At 40.2% G+C, this 19,288-nt stretch overlaps 1 protein-coding gene across 4 annotated transcripts in view; it reads left to right on the forward strand.

Annotated features, from left to right (window-relative positions):
* MYO5A (myosin VA) overlaps positions 1 to 19,288 on the forward strand; it is a 178,140-nt gene that overhangs the window by 85,836 nt on the left and 73,016 nt on the right. For all 4 annotated transcript variants that reach the window (XM_058665833.1, XM_058665834.1, XM_058665835.1 and 1 more), the window contains exons 6-14: positions 1,052 to 1,195; positions 4,029 to 4,110; positions 4,704 to 4,811; positions 6,384 to 6,490; positions 10,946 to 11,211; positions 12,249 to 12,330; positions 13,714 to 13,854; positions 15,043 to 15,168; positions 16,471 to 16,554. In XM_058665833.1, the coding sequence (XP_058521816.1) occupies positions 1,052 to 1,195; positions 4,029 to 4,110; positions 4,704 to 4,811; positions 6,384 to 6,490; positions 10,946 to 11,211; positions 12,249 to 12,330; positions 13,714 to 13,854; positions 15,043 to 15,168; positions 16,471 to 16,554 (1,140 nt within the window). The remainder of the gene's footprint in view (positions 1 to 1,051; positions 1,196 to 4,028; positions 4,111 to 4,703; positions 4,812 to 6,383; positions 6,491 to 10,945; positions 11,212 to 12,248; positions 12,331 to 13,713; positions 13,855 to 15,042; positions 15,169 to 16,470; positions 16,555 to 19,288) is intronic.

Below are 19,288 nucleotides of genomic sequence, written 5' to 3' on the forward strand. Positions count from 1 at the left end.
GTTTCAGAAAATGCTGTTTCAATTGATTGTATAATACTAATTCATGCGCTGATAAGCAGTCCCACTAGACACTTGCTTCCACAGAATCAGATGATGCAATCTTCTGGCTAAAGAGATCCTGAATGCCAGAACATTTCAGAAAAGTGCTAGTATGTGCTAACCATGTTATTTACATAAAACACTAATTTTTTCAAGGAATCAAACATCTTTCAAATATTCATTTATTCGAGCCTGGCATGATGGCTTAATTGGCTAATCTTCACCCTGCAAGCGCCGGGATCCTATATGAGAGCTAGTTTGTGTCTCAGCTGCTCTGTTTCCCATCCAGCTCCCCTGCCTGTGGCCTGGGAAAGCAGTTGAGGATGTCCCAAAGCCTTGGGACCATGCACCTGCATGGGAGACCTAGAAGAAGTTTCTGGCTCCTGACTTCAGATTGGCTCAGGTCCAGTGGTTGTGGCCATTTGGGGAGTGAACTAAGATGGAAGGTCTTTCTGTTTTTCCTTCTCTAATGTAAATAAATCTTTTAAAATGTGTTATTTATTTGAAAGGCAGAATGGCAGAGAGCATGGGGGTGAAACAGGGGGAGAGATCTTCCATCCACTAATTCACTTCTCAAATGGCTGCAAGGGGCCAGACCACAGCCAGGAGCCCCTCACATGGGTGCAGAGGCCTGAGAAATTGGCTCATCTTCCTTGGCTTTCCAAGGTGCATTAGCAGGGAGATGGATCAAAAGTAGAGTAGCCAGGACTCAAAATAGCGCCAGAAAAGATGCCAAATGGTGTGTGAAAATGTTCCATCTGCTGGGCTCAGGTTTGCTGTTGCTGAAAATAATTTTTGTGAAAATGACAAGACAAATAATAGCTATGAGAATATTTCTGTGTAGTTGTGTAGCAGGCAAGACAAACTCCTGTGCTTGCGGTGTTAAACTCGTTATGTTCTTAAAAGAATATGTTCCAAGGAGTTGCAGTCTGCTTTGTTCTTTTTCTTCCCAAACTCTGTGTCATGTCATTGATTGTACTTCTAAAAGCTTACCTTCTCCTTTGCCTCCTAGTCAATTGGAAATGCTAAAACAACCAGGAATGATAATAGCAGTCGTTTTGGGAAATATATTGAGATTGGCTTTGACAAGAGATATCGAATTATTGGTGCCAATATGAGAACTTACCTTTTAGAGAAATCCAGAGTGGTGTTCCAGGTAAGCCGGTCAGGTACACACATGTCTTTTTTTTTTTTTTTTAAAGATTTTATTATTATTGGAAAGCCAGATATACAGAGAGGAGGAGAGACAGAGAGGAAGATCTTCCATCTGATGTTTCACTCCCCAAGTGAGCTGCAACGGGCCTGTGCGTGCCAATCCGAAGCCGGGAACCTGGAACCTCTTCCGGGTCTCCCACGCGGGTGCAGGGTCCCAATGCATCGGGCCGTCCTCGACTGCTTTCCCAGGCCACAAGCAGGGAGCTGGATGGGAAGTGGAGCTGCCGGAATTAGAACCGGCGCCCATATGGGATCCCGGGGCTTTCAAGGCGAGGACTTTAGCCGCTAGGCCACGCCGCCGGGCCCCACATGGCTTCTTGTATTAAATCATCATATAATTGCAGTTACTGGTTTGCACTTTGTTTCCAGATTCCCTTGGGTATGTTTTCTGCTACTAACCACACTTGGATTGAGCATGTGAAATGGCCTCTAGACTAACAGTCCTTGGGACTAGGCATTGAGTTAGGTTTCATAATTTTGACATTTTTCTACAGGTGCTTATTGAAAAACTTAAGATATTATTAGTTTAGTCTTGCTTCTCATGTTTTCCAGTTGATGGAAAAAGTATTCCTCTATCCTTTTAGTGAATTGTGCTTTGAACATAAAGAAAAAAAAATTATCCTTGGCCTTTTTTCTTCCTCCTCCTCACTTAGAATATGGTGCAATTTAGGTGGAATATCCAAGATTTAAAAAAATCTTCAAAACCTACTTATGAACTGCTATCAAAATCCTTATTCAGCTGCTGCTACATCAGTGTGGATTCTGTTCATACATAATGCCATTAGTCCTTTTTGGTAGAAGTACAAAATACCTTTCACTTACCTCACTAGCAGGGATACGTTTGTGTGTTAGCAGGCGTGCTAAGAGATTTATCATTGGAAAACTTGCATTATAGAACCCCTGGTGATGCACTGCACTCCTCAGGCTTGAGATGTGGGGTTTCAGTAGCCTTTTAACTGGATGTACACTGCACTGAGGTCAGATACCCTCAACAGCACCATGAAGTGGGTTTACAACTTCCATTGGCCAGAGTCTTTGATTATTGTTTTCAAAGTGTCTGGGGCATACTAGGAGTTGTGGCTTTGGGCAGACTGCCACTACCTTGACTTTGCGTTTGGAGTTGTTTTGGCCACCTCTGATGTAGTGCTTGATTAAAATAATGAGACAATAGTCATCCTCCACCGTTATTCCAATATCTGGATACACAAAGAGCAGTGTTACACTTCTGTAGTTTTTTTTTCTAAAGTATGTAGTATAGCCAGAAGAAAAACTGTGTGCGATATGGTTAGACCTGAGAGAAAATCAAATCCCAACAGTAGAGATTTGATTTATTGGTAAACATAAAAGATGAAGTCGATAGGAAAAGCTATTCCTAGTACGTTGGCCAAAGGCTAGAGATGCTTAATACAAAATGGTAAGGCCTAATCTTTATTATTTTATCTAGAGACACTGAAACAATTCTAGTTGTTCCTCGGTCTTAGGCTTTCACATAGTCTACTGATTATGTGAAATGAATCACATAGTCAGAAAAAGCACATTTGATATTTTCCTTTATATACTAGAACACCCGAGCATTTATGCATACCCACTTGCTTGTCTACGTTTCTATGTGCTGAATCACGTGTTACTTTGGATTATTGGATTACCATTGGATTATTTTTGGATTATTGATACATTGGTAATTGTTTAATATCTTCTATATGTTTTCTTTGACAGATACCAGCCCTCTTCAGGCATCAAACCTGACAGCTTTATTAATATTTTTCTTTATCTAACCAAAAACAGTGCAGACTTCAAGAATATATAGACTAAATTTACAGTTTAGTTTTATACGAACAGTATCTTCAAAAATGCTTATTTTAATCTATTTGAAAGCAAAGCAACTAAGGGGGAGGGAGAAGGAAATTAAAGGAGAGGGAGAGAGAAAGAAAGAGATTTTATTTCACTGGTTCACTCCCCAGATAACTACAACAGCCAAGGCCAGGTCAGGTCAGACAAACCAGAAACCTAGAACCCAGTGTGGCTGTCCCATGTGAGTGACATGAACCCAAACAGCTGCGCTGTTACCTGCTGCTCCCAGCATGCATCAGCAAGAAGCTGGATCCCAAGTGGGGTCTCTAAGATTTGAATTGGTACTCTAGTATGGAATGTGGGCATCCCAAATAATGGCTTAATCTATTGTACTACAGAACCCATCCTGAACATTATTGCAACTGTTTTTTTTAGGTATATGTGGAGAAAAACTGCAGCATGATTTTAGAATTATAAATGCCTTATTTTCTATTTTATAAAATATTTATTTTGCAATAAGCTATCATGATATATATGATATAGTGTTTTGTGGATTTCATATACAGAAAGTAGATAGTCAACTGTAGAATAAAACAAAGATACAGTTATTCTTTATCATTTGCATTGTTAAGAAGACCATGAATTTAAGAGGTATCATTAGAAAGCAGTATTGAATATTACAAAAAAAAACAGAAGGTTTACATTATTCTCAAAACACTCACATCTTGTAGCTGTTTCCATGTTGTTCACCAATTCAAAAATCATTAGCAGTAGATATGTTGAATATCACCAACACATACATACCTACATATATGTGCATAGGCTATAAGTCATAAAGTTTAATTACCACTCATCAATATTAAGAACTTTGGGAAAGTACAATTTATCTTACCAAATGAGATAGCTACAGATTGAATTTTTATTTTGTGATAAGATTCGTGAGTTTTAAAATGCCATAATTAAAAACTCTTCTTATTTCAAAGGCAGAAGAGGAGAGAAACTATCATATCTTCTATCAACTTTGTGCCTCAGCAAACATACCTGAATTTAAAATGTTGCGATTAGGTATGAAACTGGGGTTAGCTTTAGTTTGCTGGTGTTTTTTCTGTTAATATTTGAATTCTCAAACTTGCTTATTCAAAGGGAACTTATTTCATACTTAACATTGGTGCATGAAATGTACAAGTCCTGCAATGTATGAGTTGGTGTAGCCACAGGGGTGGGGAAGACAGAATGACTATAAATGGGACAGGTTTGGTCTGGTGGTAATACTTGTTTATCACGGATGGTTGTAGAGAGAGTTTGGTTATACTAGTCTCTACTTTTGTATGTACTTGAACTTTGCCTGGATTAAGAAAAAGAAAAAAACAACCCCTTTTTGCATAAAGAGTTTCTGTTGAGAGGAGTGAAATGTTTAAGGAAAATGTCCTAACAGAGCCTTTAGAAAGAGCCTGTCCATTTCACAGTTAAGTAAACCGCAGCATTCCACTTCACTATTTAACTTCGTGTTTAGTGATAAAAATAATTGAAAAACATAGGTATTCAACCTGCAAACTGTGGACATTTAACTATGTTGGTACTGCTTCAGCAAGTGGACATTGGGATAGAAGTCAGTGATTTTTCAGAGACTGTAAAACATTTCTTTTCCCTCATTGCAGGAAATGCAAATAACTTTCATTATACCAGTCAAGGGGGCAGCCCTGTGATAGAAGGAGTGGATGATGCCAAGGAGATGGCACACACGAGGCAGGCCTGCACGTTGCTAGGTAATGACGTTTGGTTCCAGTTCCTACCAGCAATGCGGTCTAACTCAGGCAGCCTTTCTTTGGAATGTCAGTTGATTTGTGTGAAGTGTTGGGTACTGCCTGGGGACTCAGTATTCCTTATAGACAATGTTTACATGGTAAATGGCCACAGAGAATCTTTTCAGGGACACTGAATTGTTCTAAAATTAGATTGCTGTGATGATTGCACAACTTGGTAAATTTACTAAAAGTCATTGAATCACACATTAAAATGATGAATTGTGTTATATGTGGTTATCCCTGAGTAAAGCTGTTCTAAAACACATTATGGGCATCTGGAGAGGTAGGATTAAATGTGATTCTTTGTTGAAAATTTAACAAAAATATGGACTCTAAAGCTAAGTGAGATGGGTTCTTGTGCAGCTCATACCTGGCAGGAGAGAGTCTGTTCCGTCTATTTGGTTCTTTTGTGGCTAGGCAACGTGGCTGGGTGGCAGAGCAGTCTGTCATATGCACCTTATGGCAGAATTTTTATAAAAGCTCAGAGGTCACTCTCCTGTTTCTTGCTGAATCTACCTGTGACTGTATTAATTTTTGGAACTGTAGTTTCCAACTTCCAAAGAGACGTGAATTATTTTTAAAAGAATCCTTAGAATATAAGTATTAACAAGCCCAAAATTCCTATGTTGGAATGTTGAGCAGTCCTCTCAGATGAGTTAATTTAATTTAAAAGCATTGATGATCACCACTGTGGTCCATGGGTAGTATGGGGCTTGCTGGAAACCTAAACTTTGCATCTTAACAAGATCTACTAGTGATTTCTATGCATTTCAACATTTGAAAAACATTCTTTCTAGGCCTAAGTCTCTTTGTAGACAGATACTTAGGCATTTACAAAAACCATATTATCAGAGATGAGAAAAACATCCTTATAAGGTTGACTCCTAATTATTCTTTGTATGGATATGTACTTGGAAATAATTTTACTACTATTTCCGTGTAAGAAAGTCTGCTATTCTGAAATGCTATGGAAAGAATGAAGCCAGATCAGCTGAAGGCCAAGGCTCTGCAGGTTTCTCATCTTTTTTATTCTTCAAATGCTGCCCAAATGCCCTGTGTGGATGCCTGTTTACGAGGCGAGGGTACAGCTGGAATGAGTAGAGTTGGTGACAGTGTTACAACATGCTGAAATCCAGGGTTTGGCTGTGATGATGATCATGCCTCTGGCACATGGTATGTCAAGAGTAGGATTTGCGTTATCTCATGCGATTCTCACAAACTTCATTTAGAGTGGTCACCATTAACTCCATATCTCAAATGAAAAAATGGAAGCATAGGAGAGTGAAGTTACTTGCACAGGTGGGATGGCTGGCAGTTAGCAGAACCAGGCCTCATGGCAGGTCTGTCACGCATCATGGTACTAAATGACCTAATGTGTTAATGTCCACAAAGATGAAAGTATGGTTAGCCGTGACACATCAAAATGTGTGCACCATCTGGCAATAATTGAATTGACAAGATGTTTAAATCTGCTAAAATTGTTTAGTTGATATTCTGAAATTAATCACTTGTGTATTTACTCTGTTGTTGCAGGCATTAGTGAATCTTACCAAATGGGAATTTTCCGAATACTCGCTGGGATCCTTCACTTAGGCAATGTTGGATTTGCCTCCAGAGATTCAGACAGCTGCACAATACCTGTATGTTCAATTCCTGTAGTTTGTTCTATTTCAGTTTTTTACATTTTTTTCTAAAAAGCATTATATTTTAACATTATCATAGAGATGACTACCAAAAAGCTATATTTTCCAAAGGAAGATCTTAAACTGACGATGAAGAATATGGATTCTAATCTCTGATGCACACGAAAGTTAGAGCTGTGAAGGGGGGTGCCCCTGCTTACGTCCTTCAGTATTCCCCTGCTGTCTTTAGGAACAGGCCAAATACCTTTCTGTGCTTTTCCACACCTGGAAGGTTGTCAGTCTTGTGTTTCTGACAATTTCTTCTGCTCCACACTCAAGCCATAGATTTGCCGAGCTACCTCGCCTGCTTTGTTGTATAGATTCTGCTAAGATAGACTAACTGTTTTTCTCTGGCCAGCGCTTCTGGTAACAGATGTTACACACACATCTGATAATGTGTCTTCTTAGATACCCTATCCCTTCCTACTTTTCATTATGGTAGTTCCAATCCCATCGTACTATGGAACTCTTCCTTGCTTGCATTTATTCTCTAGGATTGTGAAGTCTTTATAGATGGAGATACTCATTTTGGTATTATCTTTAAACTTTTAACTATTTATTTGAACAGCAGAGAAAGAGAGGAGGAAGGGAGACAGAGATCTTGTGTCCTTGGTTCACACCCCAAATGCCTACTGTATTGGGGCTAGGCCAGGCTGAAGCTAAGAGCTTCATATTGAGTTGGCAGGGACTACTTGAGCCATCACTACTTCCTCCGAGAGTATGCATGCGCAAGAGGCTGGGATTGGGAGCAGAATCAGGAATTGAATTCAAGCATAGCAATGTAGGATGCAGATATCCTAAGCCGCTTCTTACTGCTATAACAATGCCCACCACTGTGTTTGTGGGACTTTTTAAAGATTATCTGTCTATTCATTACAGAGAGGGAGGGAAGGAGGAAAGGAGGTAGAGAAAGAAAGTGATCTTCCACCTGCTGGCTAACTCTCTAGATGGCCACAACAGCCGGGGCTGAGCCAGGTGGAAGCCAGGAGCTGGGAGCTTCATCTGGGCCTCTTCTCTGGGTTCAAGGGTTGAGCATCTGGGCCATCTTCTGATGCTTTCCCAGACCATTTGCAGGAAGCTTGTCTGGAAGTAAGGGATCTGAGAACTCAAACCGGCATCCATATGGATGCCAACACTACAGGCGGCAACTTAACCAGCCCCACCGTCGCACTAGCTCCTATGCTGGTGTTGCTAAAAAGACTTAATTTTAGATGGCTTGCATTAACTCACTTTTGTTTTCTTTTTTTTTTTTTTTTTCTGGATCTGTAATTCTTCATATAAAAACAGATTCCTTACTCTTACAAGAAAATATTCTATTCCCTTCTTTCTGGATATAATAGTTTTTTATTATCTTACATGTATGAAATATAATTGATGGTACAAATGAATTTATATGTAATAAACTATTATACACGCATGGATTTAGTGTATGATTAAATGTTTTAATACATTCACAGGTATAAGCATCTCCATAGTTCAGCTTAATATATTTTCATTATCTCATGAAGAAACCCTTTTCCCTTCACCTATTGCTTCCCTGTGCCCCAGCCCTAAGCGACAGTGGGTTCTATTTCTTGCCTCTATAGATGAACCTGTTCTGGACATGTCACACAAATTGAGTCAAATAATATGTGGTCCTTTGTGGCTGGCTTCCTTCACTACCCACCCACGCTCTGGCGTACATAAGTGCTTTATTCTTTTTATGGATAAATAGGAATAGTCCGGTGCGCTCCAGAAAGTTCAGGAATTAAACTGTGTTTATTCTGGTTAAAATGTCTTTAAATCCATGCATTTTTTTCAAATTAGGCATTTTCCATAAGTTTTTTAAAAGACCCCTTCTATGTGTGCTATCTTCTTTCTGCCTCCCTTCCTTTTTCTGCCTGCCTGTCTTCCTTTCTTCTTTCCTTCTTTCCTCCCTCCCTTCCGCTCTCCCACCTCTCTCTCTCTTTCTTTTCTTTTCTTTGTTAAAGGTGACTTATTTAAGGGAATTGATCCAAGCTGTTACTGGCAGTGCTGATCTGTATTTGAAGTGATTACTTAGAGGGAGGGAGCGAGAAGCAGGGTCCAGATAGGAGGTGTCAGGAGACCAGCGATCTAATGCCAGCCCAGACCGAAATTGGCTTGTGTGACTTTTTTTTATCGCAGTTTGCCTACTTGGCTCTTACTTCCTCATTTGCTGTTTGGACACAGCAGTGTTCACTCTACCTTGTCCCCAGAAATGTTACCAGGTTCAGTTGCTACGCTTGAAAAACAGACATGTTGAAAATGCAAAACACTAACAGTGATTAAATTAAGCAAATTATTGTCAAGCACCTACTTAGAAAAGCCCTACAAAAATTCAGTATAATTTTAGGGGATGCTGGAGTAGTTAGGTCATTTTGAAAGCTCTAAATCTGAAGTTAACATTTGTGCCATAGCAAGCAAAACTGTCACCTGTGAAGTCAGTATCCCATGTAGGTGCTGGTTCATGTTCTGCCTTCTCCCCTTCCAATCTAGCCCCTTCTAAACGCCCAAGAAAGTAGTGGAAGACAGGCCGAGTGCTTGGGGCCCTGTCATCTATGTAGGAGACCCCAAAAAAGTTTCTGACTCCTGGCTTCAGCTTGGCACATCCCTGGTTATGCAGCCATTTGGGGGAGTAAACTAAGGGATGAAAGATCCCTTTCTTTCTGTGTCTCTCTCTTTGCCTTTCAAGTAAATAAATACATCTTGAGAAACAGAACAGGCTACAAATAAAGACAGTTTCTTTGTTGTACCCTAAGATCACCCTTTGATGATCACTGACAGTCATTACAATTATCCACCAAACCAGCATCCAAACAATATTTTGAATACATTCTGTCTAATCATTAAAAAAAGTCTTATGTCTCTCCCTCTGTAACTCTGCCTCTCAAATAAATAACAACAAAACTTAAGAAGAGAGAACGAGAGGAATCCAAGAAGTGACCCAAATAAGTAGCAGGTTACGGAGCTCTGCCTCAAGGGAAGAGTAGCCGTGGTGCCACCCCGCCCACGTGCAGGAGTGCTTCTGGCACAGTTTCTGCCTGCCTCATCTGCAGCTCCTCCTGTTGATGGTTTCCCCCTCATCACCCAACATGGCTAGCAACTCTTCCCCCGACCTGGAAAGCCCTTTCTACTCCCTTGCACCCAGTTAATACCTTCCGTTCCTTCAGGTCTCAGATCCATGTGTAGAGGCAAATGTCCCCGTCTGCCTGAATAAAATACATTCCTCTCACATGGATCTAACAGAGTGCCCTTCTTCCTACTGTTTTACGCTTTGGGGAGCAGTTGTTTGGCTTTCCTTAGTGACTGTAAGCTCTCGCAGAGCAGGGACAGTGTGTCATGTACTGACACAGAACAGGCACCTGGTAAATATTTGTGACTAGTTGACTGCTTTTCTGATTGAGTGAATGAGTGTGTCCTAAGGAATTGTAAATATCTTTATGGAGATTCAAGGAAAAGGACTGTTTCTGTTTTTCTTGAACGCACTTGAACACACTTGGGCCTCCACTTCCACGTGACTGGGCAAGGGCAGGGGCAGGGAGAGAGTGCAATTTTTTTTTTTTTTAGTATTTACTTTTTAAATTTAATCTCAAGGCAGAATTACAGGACAAAGTGAGAAACAGAAAAAGGGATCATCCATCATTGGTTTACTCACCAAATGACCAACAGCCAGGGCTGTATAAGGCTGAAGCCAGGAGCCTAGAGCTTCTCTCAGGTCTCCCATGTGGTGCAGGGGCCCAAGTACTTGGGTCATTATCTGCCATTTCCCAAGGCAAATTGACAGGGATCTAGATCAGAAATGGAGCAGCTAGGACTTGAATCAGCGCTTATAGGGGATGCTGATGTCACAGACAGCAGCTTTACTCACTATACCGTAACATCAGCCTCAAAAATGAACTGTAGAATATATTACAAAATGCTGTCTGGTTGCTGGTTTGGTGAATGCTAATTAGTGATCATCTGTGGATGACCTTAGTGTTTGTTACAACAAAGAAATTTCTTTATAGCCTGTTTTGTTCTTCAATATTTATTTGTTTACTTGAGAGGCAAAAGGAGAGACACAGAGTTTTTCATCCTCTGATTTATTTTCCAAATAGCTTCAACAACCAGGGCTGGGCCAGGCTGAAGCCAGGAGTCAAAATCTTCATCCAGGTCTACCACATGGGTGGCAGAGAGCTGAATAGTTAGATTATCTTCCACTGCTTTTCCAAGCACATTAGCAGGGAACTGGATCAGAAGTGGAGCAGCTGGGACTCGAACTGGCGTTCATTTGGGATGTTGGCATCACAGGTGCCATCTTAAGCCAGTGTACCACAGTGCCAGCCCCTGTTCATGGCCTCATTGCTAATACTTTCTAAGAAATTCTTACTGAACTGATCTAGTCATAGAAAATTACCCCTTATTTTTTGGCAGCCCAAGCATGAACCGCTCAGCATCTTCTGTGATCTCATGGGTGTGGACTACGAGGAGATGTGTCACTGGCTCTGTCATCGCAAGCTGGCTACCGCCACAGAGACATACATCAAGCCCATCTCCAAACTTCAGGCCACAAACGCCCGTGATGCCTTAGCCAAGCACATCTATGCCAAGCTCTTCAACTGGATTGTGGATCACGTCAATCAGGCTCTGCATTCTGCTGTCAAGCAGCACTCCTTCATAGGCGTGCTGGACATTTACGGGTTAGTGTATTTGGCTTCATATTCTGTCAGAAAGCATTTCTCCATAGATTCTCTGCAAACACATTGGGCATTTGATTTTTGTCTCCTACTGGTAATAAGAAGGGAAGCTCTAACTGTAACAACTCAAAACAACTCAAGAGTGCATTGATGATGGTGCTTGAATTGCATGCTGTTTAAAACTTAAAAATAATAGCTTGGGCCCAGCATGGTAGCCTAGCGGCTAAGTCCTTACTTTGCATGTGCCAGGATCCCATATGGACACTGGTTCTAATCTCCATGGCCCCACTTCCCATCCAGCTCCCTACTTGTGACCTGGGAAAACAGTTGAGGATGGTCCAAAGCCTTGGGACCCTGCACCTGCATGGCAGACCCAAAAGAGGCTCCTGGCTCCTGGCTTTGGATCAGCTCAGCTCCAACCACTGTGGTCACTTGGGGAGTGAATCAGCAGAAGGAAGATTTTGCTCTCTGTCTCTCCTCCTCTCTGTGTATCTAACTTTATTTAAAAAAATAATAGCTCAGATTCTGAGCTAGTTTACTAAGATGGTGGAACTAATTGTTTTTTTAGACTTTCATATAGTAAATTATTATTGAGATTTCTAAAAATGTAATTCCATTTACTATTTTGCCTCCCTGTACATTGGGCTTCTCTGATATCTAATTTTTCATTTTCTGCTTGTTTTTCCAAAGAACCTGCAAAGTCTCTTTTCTTATTTCCCTTTATGTGCATGTATCACAGTGTGTACACACCTTGTTAAGCACAATGACTTTACTATAATTCTGATGCTTTCCACTTAGGGGTAAAAAAGCTCTTGAAAACTCAGAATGTCCCCACCTGACAGGGCTTATAAAGCAATCTTTCTTCCAACTGGCTGGGGCTCACCTGCTGAGTCCTTGCTCCATGTTTCTGACTCATAGGCATTTGTATTCACTGAGGTGGGAAGTAAGTCTCAGTGTTGGAGGGTTTCCCATTTCTTGCTAACATGCTCCCTTTCAATATTTAAAAACCTGAATCATTTTCTTTATTTTTGGTATTACAGGTTTGAAACATTTGAGATAAATAGTTTTGAACAGTTTTGCATAAATTATGCAAATGAAAAACTGCAACAACAATTCAATATGGTAAGAATTTTCTTTGTTGAATAATATTCTGCTATAAATTGTTCTTTTGAACTCCTAGCTTTTGTTTAAACCTTGATTCCTGAAATGAAGTCCTGATTATAGTCATTATGTGACAGAACAGCCTAAATGCCTGAAAAACTGTTGATTAGTAAATGTGCAACATTGGAAAACTATTTTATGGTCTAGGAAGAATTCAAGGTCAATCTTGGATTGCTCTTCAAGAATAATGATAATTTGGGGCTGATAAATTGAGTGAGCAAAGCGTGAAGTTTTTAGGTCATAGAAGAAGAAATGGGAAGTGTTGAGCCCAGGTATATCCTTCAGTTTGTTAGTTTGGAGCTCATTGTATATGGAGTTAACGACTGTCTTAACCCTTACTTGCTGTGTTTGTAAGATGACAACTCAAAATCAGAACTTCACATACTTTCTTTTTGACGGTCTGAGACATTCACCTAGACTATGGAACAGGGAATACTTTGAGAGTGTCTCTTATGAAGCAGTAATATCAACAACCTTAGAAAGTTATTATAGCATTAGCAAGTTTGGAGGTGCTTAAAAATGCGGGACACTGGGGCAGCCGTTTGACTTAGCAGTGAAGACACTGGCGAAAAATACCTGCATCCCATGTGAGAACCGGGGTTCCACAAAGCAGTAATAGCTTAGTAGTTGGGTTCCTGCCAACTAAAATGGGACACTTGAACTCCGTTCTTAGTTCTAGTTTTACTCTCTGGGTGTTATGAGCATTTGGAAAATGAAGTAGCAGGTGAGAGATCTCTCTCTTTCAGCCTCTAATTAATGAAAATTGAGAGAAAATATTATAGCACAGGGAAACAGAAGATTGTGGTAATGACAGGTGCAGACCCCAGTGGTGCACTTCCTGGGTTGGAATCCCAAAACAATGGGCCCCGCCTTTTAAAAATTTTGTTAATTATTTTGTTATGCTGAAAACATTGTGCCACATGGTTCAGTAGGGGGCATCTACTCCACCTAGTTGTTGAGTACCAGCTTAGTAGAGCTTTCCTGTCCCTCTTGGCAGCACTGTGTAAAAAGTTAAGAAGCCAGACGTACACAATGAAGTATTGGAAATATGCATAATCAAGAAATCACGAGCTGTTGGACTTAATCAGTTACTGAAAACATGCTCGTACCCTGATTTACTTGTTCTCCAGGAACTGCCTGTAGCTGAGGTTTCACTGTCCCTGGTTTTTATTTACTTTCCCTGCATGTAATCCCCTCCTTCTCCTCTGGGGTTGTTGCTAGAAGCCATGGGCTGTCTCAAGTTTTATCGAAATCCTCTTAGTATTTTATGCAAATGTTGTTTCCTAACCGCATTCTTTATGAAATAGTCTTGTAATGACTGATTTTTTTTCTTTCTCATTTTAGCATGTCTTCAAATTGGAACAAGAAGAATATATGAAAGAACAAATTCCATGGACACTCATAGATTTTTATGATAATCAACCTTGTATCAATCTTATAGAGTCTAAAATGGGGATTCTAGATCTCCTGGATGAGGAATGTAAGGTGGGTTTGATTTTCTACAGTACTTTGTCTATTAAAATAGAGGTATCACAGTCAAATATATTAACTTCAGGTAAAGATGTATTTGTATACCATGAGACGCTGTTGTGTAATCATCGGGGTAATATGAAGCCATCGCTCTGACTTTCATTCTGAAAGGGTACTTAGTGTTCTAATCACTGCTGAACCTCAGAAAATTTCCATCCTCAACTGATCCTAAATGACATTAGATACAATACTTACCCATTTTAACCTCTTTTGTTATCAGTTTGTTTATATTTAGTAATTTTTGTTTACTGATAGAATGTTTTTAGAGAGATGTAGGAAGTAGTGGGCCTGTGTTGTTTCAGAGCAGGTAAAGCTGCTGCCTAGGATGCTAGGAGGAGGAGGAACTACATGGAGAATATACTTGTACCTATTTTAAAAGACAGGAGGAGGTAATGAGATGTGAGGAAATGGTGAGACTACTCTCCATTTTATACCTTTCTGAATTATAGAAATATTTCACCATGCTAGTGATATTTTTACTGAACAGAATATTAAAAATATACATGAGTGATGGCGTAATTCAGATGTGGGGATACAATGCAACATGCATCCCTGCCTCCAAAACAAAGGTGTACTCCCAGTGAAACTGTTGGAAATGTGTAGACAATGGAATGCTGGACTGTGTAACATTGTCTGTACCACAGTGTCGGGGCACACTTAAATAACAGACTGATAGAATCATGATTCCTTATGAAGGATTATGCTATTGTAGCAACATGGGGAAAATCTGCTGGGGGTGGGATTTGGGGGGAGCAGAACCTCAGTCTCTACAAAATTGTACCATAAAATTCAAAATAAAAATTTAGCAACAACAACAACAAAAATACATGAGAACTGTACTATTTAATCTGTAATGTGTGGGGCTTCTGTTGTAAAAGCAAATCAAATATTTGTTTGATAGTTGTGGGATAGGCAGATTGAGTCATGTGAGATTGGGCAGGGATGCCTACTGGGGAAGTCTCAACCAAGCCCTTCCTTAGTAAATATGAAATAAAGTGTGAAATGTGAAAGAAATACATTTCTAAGCTGAATATAACCAGTTGCTAGGTTAACCAAAAAGCTTGCTTCTTGTCAGCTGATGCTTTGGAAGTTTCTCAATGTTTGCCTTTTTTCTTTTTTTCTTCCTTTGCTCCCTTAATATAGATGCCTAAAGGTACAGATGACACGTGGGCCCAGAAATTGTACAACACACATTTGAACAAATGTGCACTCTTTGAAAAACCTCGCCTATCAAATAAAGCTTTCATCATCCAGCATTTTGCTGACAAAGTAAGGAAGCTAAGCTCTTTTTTTTTTTTGGTATACTGAAATTAATGAGGGGGAAAGTCAATAGTCGAGAGGTATTGTTTTATTCTTTGCTGATGCCTGCATCCTTTGGACCTTGTAAGGAAGAGCAGTTTACAATGTTGGCTTGTTGTTTCTCTCCTCCTTTAACTTAATTTGAATTATATATGCAATAAATTTGGGCCCATAGTCTTCTATCTATAAATGTGAAATCTAGGACAATGAAAAGCCATAAATTATTCTGTGGCTAAACCTGATCTTGACCTCCACTCACCATGATGCTATTTATAGTCTTTTTTTATACCAATTAGGTTTGTTGTTTATTTATTTTAGTCTAGAAATATTATTGTGCTGGCTCCAGATGACTGCCTTGAACTCTGCTGGAGGTATTAAAGAATGATGTGTGTATATGCTGCATCTAGACATCTGAAACACATTCTGAGTTCGAAAGCGCAGTGTATTCTGAATCAAGGGATTCACAGCAGAGAGTGTGGACTTGTGCCACCTGGGGATTGATTCGTTGGGTCCTTCCCACAAGGCATGCTGATTTGCTACTTCACAAGTTCTGTAATCTACTTAGAAAACGAAGAGCCGAGAAACTAATTTATCTTGCAAGGAAGCTGTGAGATCGGCTTTGGGTTAGGATCCCAGAGTTTGCTTCAGGGATTGAGAACGTCTTGGGTCAGCCTTTGGGAAGCCTCAGAATAACACCTAAGTGTTCTGCACTGCAGACTGTGGAGCCCCTGGAGTAGTACTTGAATGATGCTGCTGCAGCTTGGGAAGAGGAACAAGCCGTTCTCACACAGTATGGCTTCCTTGAATCATGCAACATTTCCCCAGCTGCCTCCTCGGCCTTTGTGTCAGGCAGACATTTGTTCTTTCTGGTCATCTTCTCTAATCTCTTCTCTCTCAAGAGAAAACACTCCTTCTGTAAAGTGAATTAGTTTGGAGATGGAGCGTGTTGGGTCAGCCTTGGAAGTTGTGTCTCTGGCCACCATGGGAGAGGAGGGTCAGTGTCTTGGGAATCTGTTTGCCCATGAACTGGATCTTGTAGTGCACACTTGATCAACCCTACCATGCTCCCAGCGAAAAACAATACTAGGGTGTTCTCCTTCAGCATTGACACACTTACCGAGGATGGTTCTGGTTTCTTCCAGAAGACTAAAGACACCAGTTTGCTGAGAGCTAGCCATGCATCCTGAGCCTAATAAATATTTCTGTTGTTGATAGTGATAGCATGTGTTGAACAGTTTATTGATTAAGGAGAGTTTCTCCATGTGTTTACAGGTGGAATACCAGTGTGAAGGCTTTCTGGAAAAGAACAAAGATACTGTTTTTGAAGAACAAATTAAAGTTCTTAAATCGAGCAAGGTAACCAAGGATGGCTTACTGGAATCAGAATGTACTCAATAAAATGCCAATTACCTAAACTTTAACTTTTTAACAATAATAATGTCTTCTCTGTCTTACATTTAGTTTTAAATAATCAGATAGGTTATACTCACTGTACATCTGTTACTGTTCTAAATATCTTATAAATGTCAGCTCATCTACTTCATATAAGACGGTTTTTCCATTTCTCTCGCTGTATGTAGGAGGCACCTGAGGCAGAGCCACTTCATGCCTTGGCAGGGTTCAAGCCAAATGAAAGTCCGGGCTGTCTTGCCTAGTATCTATACCCGCTACCACTTTGCAGCATTATCTTTCAGTTTTATGTGAAAGCATTGCCCCAGAATGTTTCGTTTGGAGAGAGCAAGAATGTGAGAGACCTGGAGTAGGTTGACAAAATGAATATTGAAATGTCCAGTAAAAAAAGTAAAACATTGGGGCTAGCATTGTGGCACAGTAGATTAAGCTGCCTCTTGGGATTCCCACAACTCATGTATGGGAGTGCTGGTTCAACTCCTGGGTACTCTGCTTTCATTCAGGCTGCCAGCTAATGTGCCAGGAGAGCAGCAGGTTTTAACTCAAATGCTTGAGTCCCTGCCATCCACATAACATACCCAGATGGAGTTGTTGGCTCCTGGCTTTAGCCTGGATTACCCCCAGGGCTTGAGACCATTTGCAGAGTGAATCAGAGGAAGGAAGAGAGCACATACGTGCATTCTCCCTCTCAGTCACTCTGCCTTTCAAATAAATGCATCTTTGTTTAAAAAACTAAAAACTTTCTTGTGAATTCTTCCAGATTCCTGGCTGACAGTCTTTGTTTTTCTAGTAATAATAATAATAAGAAAATACCTGTACACATATATTCAATTTAGTGTATGTCTCTTGTTTATGTAACACATGCTTTTATTTTCAGTTATTTTGAATGTGCAAAGATTGCGTAAAGACCAAATTCCAGTTTTAACACTCAAAAAATGAGTCAAAATGTCTGTAGAAAAAAATTTTCCCCCTTCACCTATCATGCACTGAGCATTAACACTTTGTAGCTTATAGGATTGATGCGTAGAAGAAAATTATCATAGTGCCAATCTCTAAGCATTATTCAGTTGAAGTTACTCTGGCTTGTGGATAGTAATAGAAACCATGGGAAAATGGTGTGTGCTTCCCGTTTGCCAGCTCACAGAAGCAGAACCCTGGCAGGCTCTCATTCTCCGGGAATCCACTATCAGTGTGACTGTGGCTGCTGGGCCCCTGGTGGTCCAAAGACAGCTCTGTGTTCTGATGAATCCTTCATTAGTCTGTGTTAACATTGTGAAGCCAGAGTAGGGAATGTGTATCGCTCCCCTAATTTAGCTTACAGGCCTCCCCTGTCCCAGCCTTTGCAAAAATCCAGGCTAGGGGAGTCTGATAGCAAGTGTAATGTAGCATTAATTTGTTGTCTTGGAAGTATTTGTTTTAGAAGGTTCATGTTTATATATAGTTCAACAGACTTCTTAATGTGGTAATACAGGATAGGGTCTGTTTGCATGTATGTTCTATGTCATTCTTTTTTGAATTTTGCAACCTTACCCAAGCTTACAACTTGAAATGGAATTATAAACTCAACAGAGTGTATATGTGTGTTGATGTTTTTTTTTTACCATAAGTGCAGTCTTTTGTTGCCATTAGGAAGTACACAAGTAAACTCTATTAATTGGAGTAACTCCACTAAGTATTACTAAATACCAGTTCTACCAAATATCATTAAGATGAGTTTCAACTCCTACTTTTTTTTTTTTTTAATTGGAAAGGTAAGTTTACAGAGAGAAGCAGAGACAAAGGGAGAAATTTGTCTGCTGATTCACTCCTCAAAATGGCTGTATTGACCAGTACTGAGCAGATCTGAAACCAGGAGCCAGGAGCTTTTTTGGGGTTTTCCACATGAGTGCAGGGGCCCCAGAACTTGAGTCATCTTCCGCTGCTTTCTTAGGCCATTTTCAGGGGGCGGGATCAGAAGCGGAAAGGCCCAGACAAGAACCAAGGCCCTTACGGAATGCCTGCACTTCAAGCATCTGCTGCACCCTACTTTCAGTCCCTGCTTTCTGAATTGCTATTGGCTGAAGCACAGTTCAGCTACTGATTTTATTTCTCAGATTCCCATCTATGAAATAGAATCATAAGAATTATCTACTCTATGGGGTTTGTGAAAATTAAATAGGTGTGCTAAGCCCTTCAAACAATGCTACACACACACACACACACTTACTCTTAGGGAATAATGTTACTGTTACTGAGATTATTTCTCATTTTTCTGAAGCTGTTCTTGGGTTCTGATATATTTTTTTACACTGTTAGACATAAAACTTCAGTCTTAAAGCAGTTCAGAACCTTACCTTAAGAACAGAGAGACGTGGGGCTAGCTTTGATTTGTGGTAGGCTAGTCTTTTGTCTTGTCATGCAAGCATCCTGTATGGGTGCTGGTTTATGTCCTGGCTGCCCCACTTCTGATCTAACTCTCTGCTTCTGGCCAGAGAAAGCAGTGGGGGATGGGCAAGTCCTTGGGATCCTGAACCAGTGTGGGAGACCCAAAGAAGCTCCTGGCTCCTGGCTTCAGATTGGCTCAGCTCTGGTCATTGTGGCATTTGAGGAGTGAACGAGTGAATGAGAGAATCAATCTCTCTCTCTCTCTCTATATATATATATATATCATATATATATATATCATATATATATATATATG

The sequence above is a fragment of the Ochotona princeps genome, chromosome 6 (assembly GCF_030435755.1).
Source record: "Ochotona princeps isolate mOchPri1 chromosome 6, mOchPri1.hap1, whole genome shotgun sequence".
In the NCBI taxonomy this organism is placed as follows: domain Eukaryota; kingdom Metazoa; phylum Chordata; class Mammalia; order Lagomorpha; family Ochotonidae; genus Ochotona; species Ochotona princeps.